General features: G+C 39.7%; 2 protein-coding genes and 1 pseudogene across 8 annotated transcripts in view; 2 read left to right on the forward strand and 1 right to left on the reverse strand.

Moving 5' to 3' along the window:
- APPL1 (adaptor protein, phosphotyrosine interacting with PH domain and leucine zipper 1) overlaps positions 1–5,736 on the forward strand; it is a 30,993-nt gene extending 25,257 nt beyond the window's left edge. For 3 of the 5 annotated variants that reach the window (XM_084530441.1, XM_084530442.1, XM_084530443.1), the window contains one exon: positions 419–1,444. In XM_084530441.1, the coding sequence (XP_084386567.1) occupies positions 419–568 (150 nt within the window). In that variant the 3' untranslated portion in view covers positions 569–1,444. Of the gene's footprint in view, positions 1–418; positions 1,445–2,852 lie in introns of those variants that run through there. The other 2 variants (XR_014696254.1, XR_014696255.1) reach the window with 2 other exon arrangements.
- Positions 5,737–6,602: 866 nt separating this feature from the next.
- On the reverse strand, positions 6,603–19,476 carry LOC311441848 (dynein axonemal heavy chain 12-like; annotated as a pseudogene). Its single transcript, XR_014698935.1, has 3 exons — positions 14,414–19,476; positions 7,727–7,867; positions 6,603–6,850 (listed from the first exon to the last, which is right to left on the reverse strand). The product of XR_014698935.1 is annotated as a dynein axonemal heavy chain 12-like (transcript).
- OVCH2 (ovochymase 2) overlaps positions 13,924–22,593 on the forward strand; it is a 53,078-nt gene continuing 44,408 nt past the window's right edge. The window contains exon 1 of one of the 2 annotated variants that reach the window (XM_084530434.1): positions 13,924–14,151. The gene's annotated coding sequence lies outside the window, so the exon portion shown is untranslated. The remainder of the gene's footprint in view (positions 14,152–22,593) is intronic. The other variant, XM_084530439.1, reaches the window with a different exon arrangement.

Genomic DNA, 22,593 nt, shown 5'->3' on the forward strand with positions numbered 1-22,593 from the left:
AGGAGCAGTGCTTGAAGGAACAACTATCACAGGCCCAAAATAAAAACACTGTTGTCACATGCATGAACTGCCCCATATGTGGCAAATAACCGTCTGCCATGTACAGAGATGGTTCATTTGCTATATAGTAAGGAAGGGTCTGCAGGCCGTAGGCCAAGCTCCTTGTTCTAACCTGCTTTTTCTTATGGGTTGCTGGTACAGATGTATTCTAATAATTCCAGCTACTGAAGCCAAAATAGTTTGGTTTCCTACTCGTTCTTTTAACCCCTTCTCTACAAAAAGTTGTCCATTGATAATGTTAAAAGACAATTTACAAATCAGAATGATGGTGTCCTGTTTCCACTTCAGACAACTTTAAAATGAGTATTGTTTTGCTGACTTTTTTTCCCCCCTTTGTTCCCCCCTCTTCTTAAATTAGGACTTAGAGGAGCAAAGCCGATTGATAGCTGCTTCCAGCAGATCAAACCCAAGTAGTGGAGAAGGACACTTTGTAGTCCTTAGCAGTAGCCAGTCAGAAGACAGTGATTTAGGAGAAGATGGAAAGAAGAAGAAAGCATCTGAAACCTAAGGTTGCCTACTTAATTAAAATTGGAATCATGGATATAAGTTCTACAAGAAGTGAAATGTAAGTGGAGGGTCTGTTGTATTGTATAAAGGTAAAAAACTACATGATGTGTAGACCCGTATATGCCTTGATTTTTCTTTCTCAATTAAGTGATTTCCACTTTCATGTCAGTATAATTTCTCTTTTGTATGCCAGATAAAGCATGGTGATGCTACCGTGTTTATTACAAAATTGTTTTCTCAAAAATTCTCTGCAGTATGGAAAAACTCTTACATTTTTTCCCTTTTACCTGCCTGTGTAATTGACTGCTTTTGAATCAAGACTTAAAACTCTGACTATTCTTAAACAGTATGGTGAAATGTATTCTTTACACAAGTATGCAGAACTCCTTGCTGGAAACAAAAGTGGATGCCTAAATAAGGCAGTGCTAAGCTTTACATAACTTGTTGCACAGAACTGTCCTTAGAAAGAAACATCCCTATTAACATCAGTGAGATGTGCAATAGTTCTAGACAGGAAGATCATATTTTTTTGTTTCATATTGCACATCTTGATTTTTTTTTTTTTTGTGAATGCTGGAAGGCTTCTTTGAACAGGAAAGAAAAAAATACTTTGTCAGACCTATATAAAAACTGAAAAGATGCAGTTGCACTACACTGCGTGAGGAATGTATAAAACATTCCTTATCAAACAGTAAGAATAATGTATATATTCTTGTAGCAGAAGTGCCATGTTCTTGTTTTTCCCCACTGCATGAGATAAGAATCTGTGAGCCTTTGAGTTCACTTTTTTATTAAAAAACAAACAAAAAAAAAACATGCTTAGAGTTGCAGGAACATCTTGAATTTTATCATTTGAAAAATCTTCTGAATCTATAAATGCCTTGCTACCAGTACACTACGTTTACTGAAAATGAGTTAAGGCTTTTAAAGACTTTTTATGGAGCTGTATTTTGCAAACAGAAGTAAAAGACTATGCTAGTCTACATCCTAGAATCAAATCCCATAACATGTTTTTCAAAGTAATGCCTGTTTATACCTTGTAAGCCTGAACTCCATGGTTCATACCCTGTGTAACATTTATTTTGTATAATACTAAATGTGCATTCATCTTTTGATCCAGAAGAGAAAACTTGTTTGAAGTAAAAAGAAATATTTATTTTTGCACTAATTACTGTAAGTACTAAACTCCAATGATACAGTTCTCTCTCTAATAGGGGCCTGAAAGTAATAGGAAATGTAGAAAGAAAATACTTATATTCCAAGTTGTATTATAAGTTATGACTGTTTTACAATTTATTGCAGAGTGTTTCTGGTGTTCAGAAATGGAAGCAATTTTCAGAATATTTCCCATCAGCTGGTGATGGCCCAGTCCTTTAGAGCTAGAGTTGGTTGGCACTGATTAAGTAAGGGAGGAAGCTCAGAACCTCTCTGCTAAGCATCTGTAGATGCACAGAGGGAATGCTATCCTTAACTCTCCTCACAGGAGTAGTGGCTAACAACGGTAATCTCCTCCTGTTCTTTCTGCTGGAGATGAAAAGTTCTATGCAGAAACTTAACTGCATCTGGATCCTGTAGCAGGAGAGAGAAGGGAGCAGTGCCTGCTGCAGGAATAAGTCTGCTTTGCTGGGGCTGCTACTGCAGCAGAAACTAGAGTAGCTTGCGTGATGCCACAGGCCCCATAGCACATAGAAGAGACTGAGCAGCTGTGGAAGTAGTCACAATATTCCTACCTTAAAAGAGGAGGTGGTGTGGGAGACTGAGCAATGAAGAGACTTAAGGCACTCTTCCTGAGGTAGTTAGCAGCTCCGGTTCCAGAATGTTTCATCCCCACTGTAGCCAGTTGCGGAAGTAACTGCTTTTGGTGTTGCCCAGTCACGCCCAATAGCATCAGCCTGTGGCCAGATTTGGCCAGCACACTGTCACGTGGACCATACAAAACTGAGGCTTTTTTGTTAAAAAATAAATAATAATAATAATAATAATAATAAAAAAAAAAACACAAAATTTAAATGGCATTTTTACTTTGTTTGTAGTCTTGTATTGTCATCTCATCTGTAAGATACTGTTTTTATTCATTCAAAAAAAAGTACAGAAAGGCAGCAGATGCATCTTTTCTTTTTTCTCCTTTTTGTGCCTAAATACAGGCTTACAGATAAACTGGCTGCCATGCAACTATTTCTGGAAATTGATCTAGTTTGTGTTTCTTTCTCTTATGGTCTTTTTTTTTTTTTTTTTTTTTTTCACTATTTCTGCTTTCTATCAATCAAATACATGTATCATGCCAGCACAGCTCAAGGTTATTGCGTCTTCCTTAAGTACATGCTGAAGATGAAGTATGAAACACCTCAGGAAGAGTGTGGTTAGTGGTATCCAGTTCCTAGAATCTAGTCACCAAACTGTCAGAGTAAGATTAGCTGCAATAGCCACCGCTCCACTGGGAAGACAGATAATAGATTAGCAAGCTCACCAGAAAGCACTGCTGACATAGAATTAATATATTTTTTCTTGACTCCTACCATTAATGTTTTAGACTTAAGTATGTAACTATGAGGAGGAAGATGGGACATGAAATAACTGTTAAGGAATTTGTCAGATTTAACTATTTATGATTGGAATTACTTCAGTTTTAGCTCAGGCTTTCCCATCTATTGCGACTAAATCTAGTTTTCTAAAACAGTTTAGGAGTGAATTGCGTTTCACTTGCAGTGGATGATTCTTCTCTCGTAACCACTGAAAATTAATGAGGGGAACAGTGCTTAACAAAAACGATGAGATATAACATGAATGAAATCAAGGTTTTTTGCTTGTTCAGAAGACTTTTGCTGGTATAAAATGAGTAAAAAGATAGAAATGCATCCAGGAGAGTGACACAAACTGCAGGAGCAAATGGCAAGTCAGGAAACATCAGGACATGAAAGTAGAACAGAACTAATTTATTGAAAAATATTTTTGTTAATTAAAAATATGAAATGCTTAATACTTACTTTGAGAGTACAATTTTAACATAAACACCTCAAGTTCTCCTGGAAGCTACTGGGGTAGAATTTCAAAACCTATTATTGTAATTAAATTACCTATTGGTTTCTGTTCCCATAATTTATTTCTCCTGATTAATATTTCCTGTTACTTTTTAATTAGGGACTGATCTTCCAGGCACTTTCAGCCGAAGCTGTAGTTTGCTTCATGTGAACCTTGTATTATTTCAGAAACTATTTTTTCAAGTACACAGTCTTAAAAGGATGTTGCATAGGTCAGCAGTGTTTTTTTAGGACTAAGTTACGTTGCTAATTCCAGCCTAACAGTTACTGACTTTTTTTCCATTGGGTAAGGGATATTAAGTTTATTACACTATGTAGACCATGCAGGTCTTGCTGTCAGTTGTTTCAAGCTACATAAGTTCTTTATGTATATAACGTCATGAATATCAAAACATAAAAGAAGCATGGGTAAACTATGGAAATGCATTTTATTGCATTACAGATAATACCTAGCACTCCTTTTATGGCCAGGAATATATTTCTTGAAGTCTAAACCAGAGGACAAGTTAACAGTCATATGCAACTTAGCCACACAGAACTGGTAACAAGTGTGTTGTATAAACTAACGTGGATTTGACAGTCTGTTATTTCCTTAATCTTTTTAGGTTTTAAACTATATCAAGACAACTTAAGATATTAACAGTCAAGTAATGTTTAAGAGTTCAGAAATATTTCCCTTCTACAATCCAGTCAAATTTCATCTTCATATGGATGTGAACCCACAGCTAAAAAACCTAACGCTGCAAAACCATTTATAAAGATGTAATTGGTGTACATTGATATACAGAAACAAAACTGACTGTGCATATCTTCAAGGTGAATTCTGATGAATTACAGTTGCACAGAATGTAGGAGAAGCCACTGGAGAAAGTTTTGTTATATAGTCTCTTATTATTTCAGAATTCACAGAGAATGAAAATCTTCCTCTGATTACTGAGTTTAATTGAGATAACATCTAGTCTAAGAACAAGAGCTGATATTTTATATTATTTCCTTTGCTCTATTTTAGAAAACTTCTTGCAAGTCTATCAGTCTCCGAGGCTTTTTTTTTTTTTTCACCCAGGCAGTAAGTTGTGTTTTTTTTTTTTCTGTCCTGCCACAGTGGTATCTAAGTTATTATGACATGAGTAAGTTGTTGTGTCATTATGAATGCACTTGTATCCCTAATGAAGTCCATGTTGCAAGCCAACAATTTTGTACAATATTTCAGGTCATTTTTATAATACAGTGGAGTGGTCAAATTCTTACAATGACATTCTGGATGGGTCCTGTTCTAGTGAAATGTGATTTTTGCAACGTTTGAGACTTACACGCTTTTTCCCTGAATAGCTGTATTAAAACCTCCACTAGTATACTTAATTCAGCTTTGATTGTTGTCTTAATCTTGGAAGCATGAATAGTAAATTATGTATTATGCCAGAGCTTCAGTCAGCATTTTGTAGGTTAAATAAAAGCTTAAGTATGTATAGTAACTTCCAGGGGGGAATTTGTACTGATGCGAAAGCTGCCTGCTTATTTCATAATACTGATTTTGAGGAAGCACCATTATTGGTGACAGGATGCATTCCCTCCCACTGAACGAAGTTTTAACGTGCAGTTGAATCCCTCTGTTATCTCAAACGATATCTCAATTCCCTTAAGTTTAATCATATTAGCCAGATATACTCAGAGGAAGTTGCTGTACTTGAGAATGCTGATAACTTCTGCAACAATCAAAGACTGAACATTAGAAGAAAATCCTTACTCTCTTAGCTGGCTGTTTTAGTGCACATGTTGCTCTAGTTACCTGACGATGTGTAGCACGTTATACAGAGCTGTCGTTATGGTAATGATCAGAATTCATGTGTACAGAAGCTATACCAAGAAGCTATACCAGCACAACTATTAACATGGGTACTTACATATTTTCACTGTCTTCATTAGTTTTCTTAATTACATGACAGACACAGTGTAAAAAGCAAGGGGTCATAACTACATTATGGTTAAATTTGTATTTTATAAGATTTCTAGATTTTTCTGGAGAAAAGCAGACTTTTGAATTATGTAACTTTAAGTGAATACAGATGCATGTACAATGAGAAAATCTATGCTTACCTGATAATGAAGGAATAAATAAATACTATTAATACCACATGTGTTGATCTTTTTTTTTTTTAATTACACAGACTAGTATCAGTACAGAATAAGCATGCTGTGGGTCTGTGTGTGTCATGTAAGACTTCCTTAAGACAACAGTGATGATTGGTCTCAGGCAAATGTTTCATAAGCTTAAGCTGCAACTGTTTCAAGAGTAGCTCCAAAAAAATGCAAGCATGTCTTGGGACAGCACTGTGAAAGGAAGCTAGTTCTAAAGAGAGCAATCCAATACATAGTGGATGAGACACGTCAATACCTGAGTCTGAGATGTAGAACTAACCTGTTTCAGAAGTACTGTTGCTTTGTTGAATCACTGGTGTTTCACACTAGCTGCAATAATAAGCAGGCAGCTGTAGCTGTTAATCCCAGCTTCAAGCTTAGGAAGTGGGATCATCTAACTGGGTGAAAAAAATCTACTTATGCTGCTTTCTAGAACTTTGCTGTAGATCTTCATAAATAAAACCTCTACTTCATGGCAAGGGAAGGGAAGGTACAAGATATAAAAAAAAAAAATCCTTCCTGGTTTTAGTTAACTTCATGGCCTTCAACCAAACCCTGAGTTTAACCTTGCAGTTGGAGGTAGCGTTACATGTTATGACAGCCTTTAACCTAGCAGTAACGCAAGGTTTACAGCTCTACCTGTGATTTTAACAGTTCTTTAAATTTTCACACTAAGCATTTAAAGCAATATGGCTTTCAGATATTCTATATTCCACCATATTCATATAGAATGGGATCACCAATACTTACAGTTTGAGGTTGTCCCCATTTTCTTCAGAGGTAAGAGGGGAATGCTGAAACTTCATATTCCTTAATATACATATGAGATAAAAATCCCCAAAGAAGAAAAGAGATGCATAAGGTAGTCTTACCCACTTCAACATTCCCTCCAAATTATAGAGCTAATAATTAAGTGCAGCTGAGGTTGGAGGTTCCTAGGAAGTTTTTCTGTCCATAAAGATCATATTCCTTATACATGTATAGTATATAGTCTTTCAGGCAGTTTGGCAGTGGAAGGAAGGTTATGAAGACAGGACAACGGAGACACAACCAACCCATGCATTCCCATATCTTCAGATGACAAAGGTGCTTTAGAGAGCAAGGATTTGCTAGAAATAAGAAGGTGAGATTGATAAGTTATTTATTCATTTCTGTGCAATTGTTTGCCTACACTTTTCAAAAACTTTGCTCCAGATTTTGCCACGTGTTCTTTCTGTGAATTGATGGATAAAATCAGTGTGACTGTCCCTGGGTGACTGGACCTGTCACAATCTAGCATTTTTACCTCAGCCCATGCCTCTCTCAGTTATATTTACAAGCATTGTCAGCTAAAGCAACAGACTGTACTTCTGTTATGTTAGCTAAATGAATGTTAATGCAGTGTAAGTAGTCTAAGTTGAGCAAATGTACTTTAACGTTAAATAGTTGGTCAATATTCTCTGCTAACCTGAAGAAGCTACTAAAAGTAGAATTTTGATTTACTGCTTTTTAATCTGTGTACAAATGAAAAGGACATGGAGTTAATCTAGACTGGAATTCCAATCACGCAGTTAAAGATGGTAATTTATTAGTTATTCCATCACCTTGAGATGGGGGAAGAGCTTTTCGCCCCTTAAAGAGGGGTGTTGTCTACCTTGTAATTGAATCACAGAACCACAGAATCATCTAGGTTGGAAGAGACCTCCAAGATCATCTAGTCCAACCTCTGACCTAACACTAACCAGTCATCCACTAAACCATATCACTAAGAAAGTGATATGAAGTTCCCCAGTACTCCACGTAAACTGTATGGTCTGTCAAGACTTCTGAAAGAGACTTAATTTAAATGCTACACAGGCTGAGTTTTGTTGCAGACATACCTTATTGTCAAAACATAACTTTTGGCCTAACAAGGGTCAAGAATAGATAAAAATAACACCACCAACAAAGGTCCCCATCCCAGAACAACTTGTGTGTCATTTCACATCTAAATATCAGATACATACTTAAAATTGAATTGATGTCTGCCCAGAGTTCCTGCTTTATAGCTTCCAGCAGATGTTAGTGTGATCGATATGATCTAACATTACTCTCACCACTTTCCCAGAAAGATGCTTCAGCCATGACAAGGTTATCACTTCGCAGAACTGATGGAAACAATGTTTAATATGAAAACATTTGATACTCCTGTAAATGACTTCCCCCTCTGCAGGACAAGAACAATTATTTAACTTCAGCAGAACTCTAGGAAGAGCAAGTGTTCAGTCTGTTAGAGGAGCTTTAGAGGTTGGCACAGCTTGTATTAAGCCTCACTAGTACAATTTGAAAATGTGAGAGTCTTATTCTGTAGTAGATCCAAAAATGAACTTATACAGCTGCATATTTGGTAACTAAGTGCTTAAACAATAGTGCTACCCTTCCCTAAGAGCAATTCCAAACCCTCAGCTGGGAATTTAAACTTATGGACAGTGCTGGTGCTGGAGGAGACCTATGTCTCAGCATGCTGAAGAGGGAACCTGCCAGCCTGGTATATGCTGCATGCCCTCATCTTGAGAGCAGAGGTGCAAGCACTGATCTCTTCTCACTGGAGACCAGCAATAGGACCTGAGGAAAGAGTCAGAGGTGTGACAGGGCTGGTTTTGGCTGGGTAGCAGGAAAAGGGTGGTCAGGCACTGGAACGGGCTCCCCAGGGCATGGCCCCGAGCCTGCTGGAGTTCAAGATGCGTTTGGACAGTGCTATCAGACACATGGTCTGATTTTTTGGGTAGTGCTTTTAGGGACCCAGGAGTTGGATTTGATGATCCTTGTGGGTGCCTTCCAACTCAGGATACTCTATGATTTTATGATCATCAAGTTAAAGAAAGGTTTATTATGTCCAAATGGACTTCACAAACTGCAATACAGTAAAACTCTGATGGCTGTCTCTAGGAACCTGTTTTGGTCAATCCAGGTTTGTTAATTTTTGCTCAGTGTTTATCATGCCAGATTAAGGGGATTCCTACAACAGGCTTCCACTATTAGTGACGTGATAACAGACAACCCAGTGAGCCAGCCTTCAACTCCCTGCTTTCACAGTGTGGACAAGACTGCCCTGTGTTGCAGGAAGAACGGCCAAAAACACAACAGACACTCATATGGTCAGATCATGCTCTCTCTTTATTACCTGAATAGCCTGACTTTTATAGCAAACTTAACAGGGGCAGATAGTGTCTCACAGAAGATTATTGGTCAAAAGCACTCAGACAAACAACTGCAAGAAAACAACCCCTTTGTGATTAGCAGTTATGTAGATCCCATCCTCGAAGCCAGCTGCTGGCAGCAATATTTTTCTAAATTCCACAATTGGGCGATGTGGGAACACTGTCATGGGAACTTCTCATAGTCGTCCTGGTAGCTTGGTTTGCTCAGCTGCAGCAAGTCATGGCCTCCTTGCTGTTTCAAAAATCTCTCAACAACCCCCTTTTTCTTTTTGAGCAAACCAAGCCCGATGTAACAGTTTTGCAAGTAACCTTTGAACCACATTTATTACAATACAACACACAATGATGATTAACACCACAACAAACAGAATCCTTAATCCCTCTTTGATTAATCCCAGTAACCATCTATGCATTGTTTCAAACAAATCAGTAAGCCATTGATTGAAAGGATTGATATCATATTGAATCTTTCTCATGTGCTCTTTCAGGAAAGTAATGGATTTGTGAATTGACTCATTATGATCAGAAAGGTTCAAACAGCACATTCCCTCAAAGTCCTCACACCCATGCCCTTGAGCCAAAAGCAAGAAGTCAATAGCAGCTCAATCCTGTAAGAGCGCATGTTGCAGACTATTTTGATCTGGTAACATCTCAAGTATCTCTGTTGTGGCATGGGCTTGCTTCTTGGCCCAGTATACCAATTTTTCTAAGTTGTTAAGTGCGGCCGCAGATGCCACTCATGGCACTAAAATCGCAAATGCTGCTCCAGCTGCAACACCAAGCAATTCAACATTATCATTGCAATCCGATGTGAGCAATGCCCGTTTATGTCTGGTGATCTCACGCAACTGCGACAAGCTAGGAGAAAATACAGTAAGTTTATCTAAGTAACATGGACCACTAATAGCATTTGCAAGAATGCCTTGCCAGGCCCTATGCCCACAAATCAGAAAAACATCAGGAAGTAAGGCCATAGCTGTACGATTGTTCCAAACGCTATACTTGTAACCCCTTGTCTCCATGCCATAAGCCCCTAAACCCTGCCTAGCAGTGTCACTGTAATCACAGGTGTTATTTGTATTTCTGTACCCATACGGCCCTTTCCAAGTTCCTGTAGCAGGATCTCGGTAATTCATTCTTATTTGTAGTAAAACATTTGGTGCTGCTATATTTATTGTTTGAAAATGAATACTCGCAGGAGGGTCTTCTCGGTCACTAGTCAAACATAAGTGATTCAAGACAAACAATGCCTTGGACAATTGCTCATCGATGTCCTTGATTTCTTTTAATTTCGCTAATTGTTCCTATAAAACCTGATGTGATCGTTCAACCATTGCTTGGCCCGTGGGAGAATATGGAATACCTGTGATATGCTTTACTCCCCACATTTTCATAAATTTTCTAACACTTTTGCTAACATACGCTGGACCATTGTCCATCTTGATCTGCTGTGGCACTCTCATAATGGCAACACACACCATCAGATGTCTACACACAAGGTGTGCTTTTTCTCCCCCCTGTGCCATTGCCCATATGAATCTTGAAAAAGTATCAATACTCACATGCACATATCTTTTAGTACCAAATTCTGGCACGTGTTACATCCATTTGCCATACCTCAAGTGCCTTAACACCCCGTGGATTAATACCCAAACCTAACCCTGGTCCATAATGACTACAGGAAGGGCACACTCTTACTATTCCTTTCACCTCTGTCCAAGTAAATCCAAGCATTCTCCAAAGACCCTTTGCATTCTGATGGAACATTTCATGCGACACTCGTGCATGTGCAAAATCACTCTCAGGCCTCTTTATGACTATACTCATGAATTTGTCTGCTTGTGAATTACCTTCTGCTAACCCAATTGAGAACTGATGACTACGTATATGGATACCACAGCAAGGTGCAGTTCTCCCCTGAATGGCATCTCGCAGCTGCAGAAATAATCTGTCCCTCTTAGTGTGCCATATCAAGGCACATCATATCTGTTCGTTTTACCACGCTGAAAACATACAGAGAGCCTGAGACGATATTAATCGGCTTATGCATCCAGCATTGACAAGCCCAAACAACTGCAGACAATGCCAATGTTTGTAATGAATCCCTTGTCTCCTCCAGAATTATGTATTTCTCCCAACTTCCGTTCTCGTACCACACACGCGCAGCTTTCCTACTTGCCGCACCTGCATCAGTGTATACAGTGCGACCCACCACTGGTCAGGACGAAAGCTGTGGTACTACCTGCCATTTATATGATCTTATAACTTGCCAGAGAGGCCCTTTTGGAGTTTGGGAATGTACCAATCCCGGGTAATCTAACACAGCTTCTTGTAGTGGTATGGATTGCTGTAAACACCATTCCAAATGATCCTGAGTCATTGGTAGACTAATATCTCCTGGTTCCTGCCCGCTGATCTCAGTACTTTGAGAGCAACCCTTACGTACTAACTCTGCAATAGCTTCTGCCTGTGTTTGAACACTCGTTTTTGGCTGAATTGATAGGAAAATCCATTCCAGAACTCAAAAAGGCTGCCCTATCATTCCACCCTTGCCATCACCTGTTTCATTTATGCTATTCCTATTACCCGTGCTGTTAGTGTCAGTGGCATCCTCCTGATACCGTTTCTGTCTTTGTCATCCCTTACTCTCCCCCTTTTCTTTTTGCCACTGACCAAGCACCACAAATGGATGAGACACATGATTGCTAATTAGGAAGGAGAGTGCAACTTCTGCTATATGTCTGCAAGCAGTGCCAGCTGCAACCTTAGAAGCTATTTGTGAAAGAGCCTGCCGTTGGTCATTTGTTAGTGCAATCTGCGGCCCTGCACTCATGCCCCGCAATAAAGGTAATAATATAGCTAAGTCATTATTAGTAATCCGTACAATGTGGCAACCCCACTGCATATTATCCAGGAACATTTGTACATCTGTCAAATTATGTAACACTGTAGTTATATCACCGTTCTGTGGATGAATAGTAGAATCTGATATTTTCCATCCCAAGTATAGACACGGCTGGTTCTGCTGAACCTTCTCTGGGGCTATCTTCAACCCTTTTGCTTCCAAACTATCCTGAATAAACTTTAAATCTGAATCCTGTAAGCATTCTGGCCTACCAAACCAAATGTTACCCATATAATGGTAAGTAGTTACGTCACACCATGCTGTCCGAATTGGCTGTAATGCCCAGGCCACATATAATTGACATAATGTATGGGAATTCCTCATCCCCTGCGGAAGCACTAGCCATTCATAGAGCTTTGCCAGGGCTTGTTTGTTAATGGGGGGTACTGTAAGAGCTAATCTCTGACAGTTCTGTGCCAACACATCTAGTTGCCTGGATTGATCAGCTCTCTGTACCAACATGTCCTCTACCAGTGCAGTACTCGGCAATGTAACTAAGATGTTTTGAGTTTTTGGGTCTGCATTATCAAATGCAAGCATTTTAAACACACTGCTTTTAGACTCCGCTGTTAGATCAGGATGATCAGGAATTGCTGCCCACAACTGATCGATAAATTTAGCATATGGTTCCCCAGGGGCCTGTTCTACAGATGCGAATGGAGGTGCTTTCTTTTCCCCTGGGAGACTAAGAAGAGCCCTCAGTGTGAACTGTGCAGCTGTTTGGTGAATAATCGCAGGGAACTGCAACTGAATCTGGGTATTGAGATAAGGACCCGTCCCCATTAACATCTCTGCAGTAATCCCATACAGAGGTTCCCCTGGTTTACACAGTTGACCCACTTCCCCCTGTGCTAACTGCAACCATTCCCTTTCAAATAATAACAATTGGGAAGGAGTTAACAATAAGTGCGCCAAGTTTCGACAGTCAAGTGGACACATTAGTTCTGCCTGGAAAATCCATTGAATTATCTGTCGAGCTGCCTGGGATTGTAAACTGTAGTCCATAACCATTTTTCGAGGTTGTTGTAAAGGCTTGCAATCATGAGGCTGCCACCACCCGGTGCATTGCACAGGGTCAATAATAATAGGGCAGGCCAAAGATGTAGCATGCCAATGCCCTTCTATGATGGCATCATGTATGACGTCGGAGCACCTGTCCCTCCTTGGTGCTGATGGTGGTGTAGTGATGGACAATGAGGGAGTCAGCTCTGGTGGAGCAGACAAGAAAGGAGGCTACTCCAAATCTGTAATTTTTAAGTTCTCCAATTTCACTAGCAGTTCTTGGAACAACTCTTCCAGTGAAGGTCTATTTTCGCAAGCTGCTGCTGCACCTCTCATTGGTGAAGCATCCCAAGTGGATTTATTGCTGCCTGGCAGTGGCACAGATGCTGGCAGCACAGCTTTATCAAGATTTTCTGGCGCAGGGGGTGGGGAGGGCAGCCCCCATTCCCCATCAGCACTCTGCTCCAATAGTCCCTTAGTTATTTCTGCTGCTGATTGCTTTATTGGAGAGGTCATACCCCGAACCAGGGTGGGTGCAGGAACTGACGAAAAAGATCGTGTCAGCTGCGTTCCTGAGGTCTCAGGTTTTGTACTCAGTGTTCTGTGAGTCCCAGACAGTACTGACAAAGCTCAAAGCTTGCACCACCGCCATAGCCAGCTGCCGTTCGATTTTCATACTGCACAGCACATTAATCACTGTGTGCCACGTCCCACTTAGGTCTTTATCTAGCTGTCCACTTGAAATGGCTTTATCCCATAAGCGATCTGTTACGTGCCGCCACTCAGCTGCGCTTAACATTAGAGGGATTCCCTTCAGAAACCCTCCTTCTGAGCCCAGTGCACCAAGGATTTGATCTTTTTAACATTGCAAGATACATCTGTCTTAGAAAGAATACTAGAGAGAAGCTGGAGAGCCGCTTCCTCCTCCGTGGTTACGTCAGACGAACTGCAGGGTTGTGATCTCCACTCCTCTGCTATGTGCCAACCCACCACACGGTGTCCGTTGTCTGCCGTTTCCACTTACGCCTCCGATCTGCCGTAGCAACTCGACTCCGGATGTCCCGCGTCTCACCGCGATACTTCACTCTTCCGCGTCCCACTGCGATTCTCTGTCTCCGCGTCTCACCGCAATTCTCCGTCTCCGCGTCTCACCGTGATATCTGTGTCTCCGTGTCTCACCACGATACCTCTGTCCGGGTCTGTGCTTGGAGTCTCTCAGCATCTCTCAGGTCTCTCAGCATCTCTCAGGTCTCTCAGTGTCTCTGGGTCTCAGCCTGTTCGGGTGCCATATGTTTCAAAAATCCCTCAACGGAGAGGAAATTCGGTACGTATAATTAGCACATCATTAGTTGTATTTTCACAGTTCTAAAATATTGTTCATGATAGTTTGCTTTCATAAACAAGGCCTCAGGCAACATCTGTCTAATTTTAAAACTTTGTCTGTTTTTACCTTTATGTGTAGACTGCTTTACAGTTCAAAACATTTCCTTTTCAGACAGCTCACATTCATCAGTATATCTTCACTTAGTTGTATGAAGGATACTGGCAGTAAAACACCAACATATGAAGCCACCTGATACACTTATCATTGTATCTTTGATAGCAGTAGAAGTCCATCCATCAGTCACATACTGCGAATGGGAAGCATTTCCTCGAGGGCAATCAAAGCAGCTGTGCACATCATAACCATAGTTTATCAGCATTCTCAACATGACTTCGTCTTTCAGAGCATACTGTAGAGCTGATGGAAAATGTGTTGTATTCTCTCTGCAGAAGTAATTGACATTAGCCCCACAGCGGAACGGTAGATTTATTAACTCATAGTTGCCCATTCTCAAGGCTATTTGCAGTCAATTGATGGGATCTTGGTTTGGCAAGGCTCCAGCATTCAGTAGCAGTTGTGTTGAACAGATATCCCCATTTGAAACAGCTAAGTATAATGCTGATTTCCAGCGGTCATCGTAGCCTTTGCGAATTCATTGATCCAACATAAAATTGGCATCAAACCCAGATTTGAGAAGAAACTCAAGGCACTGAGGATGTGCTCCTGCTGCTGCTGAATGAATCAGACTTATTCCACTTTCTTTAATGGCATCAAAATTCGGAACTGGAACTAAATTCTTCAAGGCACTGGAGAAAAAAATGATTTTTTCCTTTTGTTCTGAGAAAATTAAGTTGATTTTCTGAAGACTATGAAGACTATATTTCAAGTCAGAGCGAACTTTAAAGCTGAGCATGAAATTTTAAATATAGATTTTAATAGTAAAAAAGTCATGCATGAAATATTCATAGCCATACAAAGACTAAAATCACGGATAGAAAATTGTTTCTGGTAATTTTACTCAAAAATTTCTTATGCTGTTACAGTGACAAACACTATGAAACTAATAGAAAAATTGCCAGCATAAACCCTATCATTCTGGTTTTTAGAGATTCCATTTCCTTCTCATTTGCTCCAAGTAGTGAACACAATGCAAATAAGTTTGCTGCCATACCATGAATTGTTTCCTGTGCTGTATGCACTCCACATGGAAAAAATGTGTGCAGACCTTTTTGATGGTCAGCATGCAGTATTCCTGCACTGCTTCATTATTTCATGGATATTTTTTGCTTTACCAGACAGACTTATTCAAATGCACAGTTTAAAAATACCTGCTGTACTTTTTTTTTATTTTTTCTGAGGGAAAGAAAAAAACATGCCTGAAAGGCACAGCTCTTAGCTATGCCATAACATTTTTTTTTCCCCAAATTTATTGGACCATCAACCAACAGAAGATCTATGAAGGAAATACAATTGTTGAAGAAGAAGAAAAAAAAAGAAAAAGAAAAAGAAAAGCCCAGCAAGTCAGGACAGCCACTAGTTAGAAGAAATCCAGGAGGGCTGGCTGAGTAAGGCTTGGCCTCAAACATCCTTCAGGCAATGCTGAAGAGGCTTCCACATTTTCATCATTACCTATAATTTCCTTTCAAGAATGTGAGGACAATTATTTTGGTTCAGACCAAAAATTGTTTAGCCTGTTGACTCGTATCATCTGACAGAGACCCAAGCTACTATACTTTTTTAGAGATTGCATCACGTACAACACACCAGAATTTTTCCTCTCTAGAAAACAGTCTCAGATCACACGCCCAGGCCACCACAGAGTGTTATGTATTTTCTCTGATAGCATCTGAGATCCCTCTAATATCCAAGAAATACCTTGGAAATATCCGCTATCATAAAAAGATTGCTCGGAGAAATAGGAGTGTTAAAATCTCACTGAAGATGTAAATGAGGAAGAGGCCAATGAGGCTTTTCATACTCAGCAGTGCATCATCTTCCAGGGCTGATAGCCAGTGCAAAGCATGAGAAACATGACATCAAGTTAAGAAGGAGCCTTCCCACCTCATCTGTACTACTTCTGTGAGAGTTCTTATTCCTAAAGCACGCTGAGCAGCTGAGATGAAGAATGTGAATGTTTGCCCTTATCTGCATATCTCAGCCTACAGATTAATTTAATTGGGAAAAGCAAGAAGTTTCCAGATTTACTCATGTGAGAAGCTACCGCACAGTCCAAGGGAAATCAAGTAGCTTACTCAAAGAGTAAGGATTGCATAATGCTATATACTTCAAAAGTCAAATAATACAAATAGAGGCTTGTTACTAAGGAAGCCACTAGCTTACTTCATGCCTTCCAGAAGCTCCCCTGCCCAATGCAGAGGGAGCCACTCTGTTAGGAAGCACCTGCAGAAAAGGGCAGTGTCACTAATTTAGATAAGAGTCAGAATTCTACATGAAATCAGTGGGAATTCCACATGAAACCTAACATGTAGTGAGCAGGGGCAAAGCTCCAGAGGAAGGTAAAAGTACAAAGAGAAACAAAAGTATTAAGAGACAAAGCCAGTGCAAAGTATTTCATACACAGAAAAAAAACAAGCTGTAAAGAACTAGGATCTACTAAGGACCATAACCCTCTTTCAATTATGGTAGCAACTGGAGAAGGATGCATTTAGCCCTTAACGCTTCTTGACTAGCCTAATCATTGGAATCTGATTTATTTATTTAAATGAGAGTGGTTCTTCCGTGCAGTAACCAGTCTGGTCTCAGCTATCAATCCACTTCCTTGCCCGCTGAATAACAGATGCTATATCAACAGAGGCAGAACTGGACTAGACTCAAAGCTCTCTACTACAACATTCATGCTTGAAAAAAGGTACTGATGTTTAGTAATTTAAGAAAATAGTCATCTAATTTCATTTTAAAAAACCCAAAGTATCAGCATCTTAGTTGAATGCTGGACATGAATTCTTAAGCATCTCATATTTAGAGAAAACCTTTGTTTTCTATTTCTTATTTCCCCCCTTTTTTGTACGTACAATAAAAATGGAGCTTTCCTTGTAAAAGCAGGACCTTCTCTCCAGATGAGGACAAAATTGTAGGTAAAGAATTGAATATGAAAGAAAAAGTCACCTCCATTAGGAAGAGTTATTCCAGCTGGTTGATGAAAGGCATTCTGATATAGTTCTGTTTCTCATATAAGTTGACGATTTTTGCTAATAAAAAGGTAGCACCCAAGTAAGCAATCACCATTAATTTCAGCAAAAATTTTGCTTATCAGTGCTTTAGGTTAACAGTATACTTTCCTCTATTAGATCTAGTAAGTTCTTTTGCAGGCATCAAGAGGACCTAAAGCATATGATATACAATAAACCAGCAAAATAATTACTGAATACTTGTTTTCATACTTTCTCCAGAGACATTAAAATATGTCATTAAAAAAGGGCTTGGAAAAAAGAAATCCATATATAACAAATTAATATTCTGGTGATCAAACACATGGAATATATACAGCAAGAATATAAATACGGATTTTATGCATTGCTATAGCATATATATAGCATTGCTATATAGCATATATATAGCATTGCTATACCAATGCATATATGCAATTCAATGCAGAATATGCAATGAAATCTCTGTTTCCTGCAAATGTAACAAAGAAATAAATATGTTTCAGGAATGGATTTATAGCATCAAGTTCCACATCCAAGAGGTCTCCAGAGCAGTATTATATGCAGAGTACACTGTGATTGATAGCAGCTTCCAATGCAGGCCCCTTTATCCCCTAACATATTTCACTATCAAAGGCATAAACGATTCAGCCCCCTCCACCCAATTGCTTTTATTCCATTTCTGAAAACTCATTCCACAAGTTCCTAGTGCAAGAACTGGCTTATAAAGTGTGTGCCGACTCCATGCACAAGGGAATCCTACACAACATGTAAACCTAAATGCTGTCTTTTGAAAACTGAGCTGTGTGCAAGGAACCACAGAGCAGCCTCTGATCGCAAGTCCATTAAAAGCCATGGGAATTTTCAATCTCCTCCATCCCCAGATCATCCAATTTTCCTTGAAAGAAAGGCATTGAGAGCTTGCAACTTAACAGAAAGTTGCATTGCATTACGTTCACCTATTCCTAAGGAAGAAGGTCAGCACTCCTTTGACTCTGGCTGAACCTTACTGGAGTTTCTGAGAAAAAAAAAAAATAATCCTGTTCCCACAGAACCATTACAAATAATGGCAAGAAACAGACAACCAATGCTGTGCCACTGATTTTAAAGCAAAGCTCCCATTTTTAACCAACGGTGCACATTAAGTCATTGTTACCTAGATGGGTACTTTTATTATGGTTTTAGGACTGTATTTTTTCCCCTATGAATGATGGATTTTCATTTTAAGTCATTAAATAAATCCACATTATCATTAAAAGTGTATTACAGATGGAATTCAGCAAAGACTCCCATACACGGGCCAACTCCTGTCCACATGCCAGTCCTCAGCATCCCATTACTTGCAAGGCTAAGCATAAGCCGTCTCAGATGAACCACTGGAGCAGGCAAATCCACTGCACAGTGCCTTTCAGACACATTGTACCAATTTATTCACAAGTCCAAAGCAAAATCTGTTCTAATTGCATTGAATCTACCCTACTTCCTTTGAAGACACCAGTTTTATGTCAAACCTCATTTGCTTGTTGTTTGCATTGAAATAAAGTACTAACTAGTATATCTGTTAACTAAAGAGTGGCATTAATTCCAATCAGTTCCTTTATGAGAAAGTCTGTTTCCCTTCTGCCCACGTTTGCTGTCTGCACGCTAATTCACCCTTGCTTAAACATGCAATGCTGTCACCACACATCCAAAAAATCTGGCTTTTTAAAACCATATTATGACAGGTGTAATATGTGATTTATGCAGCTGGATTGCATCCTCCCCGAGATGGATGTGTGTACATATATGAAGTCAGTGTAAAATACGTACCTGCCTTTGTAACTACAGCGCACAAGGACTGCACACTATTTCCTGAAGTTTGAGCCATTTTGATACATTCTGCCTCCCCTGTCTTGTACAAAATGCTGTCATTTACTAAATTCACTAGAGAAACCCTATGGCCTACTGCCCTACATTACAGCATGCTAATTAATTAGATATTCTTCCACTACTGCATTCTAGATCAATGGGAAGAAAAAAAGGCTGTGTTCCATACTTCCCCTTTGTTTTTATACTTCCACACCATAGCCAATGGCTCTTGTATTGAAACCCTGTGCTGAATGTAATGAGATGCAAGACTCTTCCACATCCATGGTTACTGTTTACTAACAAAACATGATGTCAGGAATTTAATTAGGTTGTTTCTAGCACAGAGATTTTAAACCATGAAATCATGATGGTGTCTCATCTTTTATTTGCTTGGATTTTATAAAAAATCCACAAAAATAAATAAATAAATAAATAAATCAAACTAGACACCATTCCTTTGTCACAGAAAGCTGATCTTCTCAGGCTTTAAGAGTAATTAACACAAGCTGTTCTTTTTCCAAACCACACCACAGCGGCAACTGCCACTAGCACTGCTGTGCTTCAAGATTGTACCACTCTTTTTATTACAATCCTTACTTTCAAGGCTTTTAACTTAGCTGAAAAACAAGTCTCAGCCTCAAAATTGGCGTATGTGCTCAAGTAACACCTTTTTAACATCAAAGTTGTTATAAGATTGCCTAGAGTTGGGGCACATTAGGGTACCTGTTGTCCCTGTTCCTACAGAGCACAGAAGAACAGGTGCAGGGACCATGGAGATGTCTGATGACTCTTGGTACAGCCTGGCCTTTCCCATCTGACCACCACTTTACCTTTTTTAACAGACTAGCGACATCGACTGTAACCAACAAGCAGAAAGTTTCTCCCTTGAGAAAGTCCTAGATCAGAATACATCTTTCAAGACCACCTTTTTTTCCTCTCCATGATAGGAATTGGTTGACTTTTGCTACCCTGGAGGTGGGCAGGAAATGCTGCTCTTTACCATCAACATCACTCTCGTATCAAACTCCAGGCCACTCGCTACACCTACTGCTTGTGCTGGCTGCCAGCTGAGCAGCTGTCTATTCCTCACCCTGCACAAAAGCCACTCTGTGTGGTGGGGCCCTGGAGCCCCCAAGGAGAGTACCACCAGACAGGCGAGTGACACATGTGAGAGTTACTGTAACACCCAGGGGAGAGCACGCCAGGAAGACTGGTCTGGTTCATCTCTACAAAAGAAGGTATAACTGCTTTTGTCACTATTACCACTGAAGTTTCTTAATGTACAAAGCCAGAGGTGAAAAAGCGGTAGGATATCAGACAGACTAAAGAACTTCATTAAACCCACACTTCCCAAAGTCATGCTTTGACAGTTGCCTCTTTGTCATCAAGAGTAGAAATCTCATGAAAGTGTCTGAAGTTCTAAGTGACAGCAATGTGGTCACACTTAAGTATAAAAATAAAAGGTATAACTTCAAAGAAAAACAAGCTAGAAGTCAAACTTGAGAAAGTACATCACCACATGGAATTGCTAGATGCCCTAAAGAATTTTTCTGAACATATCCTATTGAATAGAAAGATGTTGAAAGGTGGATTGGTAAATCAGTGGAGTTTTAAGGCAGTGCTTTGGTTCTGTCATCTAGGATAAAATATTTACTGCTACTTCACATAGCAAAATTCTCATGACTACAAACACTGGAAAGGATTATAGTGAGTGTTTTCTAATATAATGATTAAACTTTTGCTGAAGAATTCTAACTTTGTTAGTTTGGTCAAAAAATTTGATAATCTTGGAAAAGTGCTTTGGTTGGGGGAGAAGAAACCAAAGCCATATTTTTTTCTGTTCAGATATGAAGGGAATGAGGACACGGACTCCAGATAGTCGAAAACTAGAGATCTTTTATTGTTCCAATCCAGATACTATACAGCTTCTGACCCAGCTACAGGTCACACCCAGCTACACATGGCTAGCAAGCATGGCTACAGACCTCTGATTGGTGCGTTCCTTTTGATCACATGTAGCCCTCTATAGGCCCGTTTGAGCCTAGCATCTTCTTCTTATTGGTTCCCACTCCCTCTTATTCTGCCTTAGGTTACCACTCTATGCCCTTGAGTAACCTTCTTCTTAACCCTTAGTGCACCGCTGTATCAACAGCTCCAGTTTATCACCGAATGGGTCACCCATACAGATATGCTGTTTTTCACTATTATTTCTTAAACACTTTAATTTTCAGCTGAAAACTTATCAGACAATCCTCTCAATTTTTTTTCAAAAAACGTTTGAACCTTGAAATTTATATGTGACTTGATCCAAAAACTAAAGGCTGGTAGAAATAACCCAAAACAAAGATGTGATCATCCCACAGCCCAGAAAGACTGTGAAACTGATGCCCCTGAATAACCTGAACTAGCATGTTAGGAAGGCTCTGTAGACCTCCCCAGATCCCTTTAAGTCTAACTTATTCTGTGAACCCAGCTCAGCTATTTGGAGAGGTCTGAAGATAGTTTCCCATCTCTGTATAGTACAGCCTTCAGCTCTATGACAGAGGCCAGACCCTGACAAACTCAATATCACTTCTCAGCAGGCTTGTGCCAGTTCTCCAGGGAGAAATAAGTAATTTGTTCTTTCCCGTAAAATACAGAAGTAATAATTGAAGACACTTAGACACTTTTGGACAGAAGGTGGATGATTTTACAATTTTATTTTTATTTTTTTGCGGTTCCACAAAACTCCATGGTGGATGCAGACCTTCTGCGTATCTATCCACACGTACTTAAAATGGGATTAAAATGCAGTTGCAACACTCATTTATAGAAATCTTCCTTCCACCAAATTCAGTTGCTTCCTCGGGACTGGCCTTTGCACATCTTCACTTACTAAATTTAGGCCTCAATTGAAAAGCAAAGTCCACTTACCACATGGAAGGAGACAATTTTCTAGGGGAGCACTAGCAGCAACACTACTGCACAAGGTGCACCTCCACTGCGACCATGTAACAGCTCTGCCCCGCACTCTGAATGGAGCAACAGCTTTGTCATGCAGATTGTTTCCCATTTTTGCAAGTTAAGATTCCCAGGATGCATGAAACACTGCTAAGAGGACTCCTGAATGTCTCCAATCAAAAATGTGGACCCTTGGGGAGCTTCTGACCACACAGCTTTCTACATTTCAGCAATGATGCTACCAAGGTAATCCAGGTGCAGCTAGAAGTAACTGTAGGTTTTGAAAGGCTCAGTGACAGTCATTTTTCCAGAAACATTTTAAATAAAAGGTACCTTGTAGTTCATAAGTCACTTTAAAGCAGCAGGCAGAGGTGACATTGAGGATGAATCTGAGAGTAAGTGTATTAAGTGAATGACAAAGGCTATTCTAACTGAGCATTTAAATGCTTTGATCTTATGATAAAAAAGCATCTGCATCCCCTTTAAT

Source organism: Aythya ferina (genome assembly GCF_964211825.1).
Source record: "Aythya ferina genome assembly, chromosome: 10".
NCBI classification, from domain to species: Eukaryota; Metazoa; Chordata; class Aves; order Anseriformes; family Anatidae; genus Aythya; species Aythya ferina.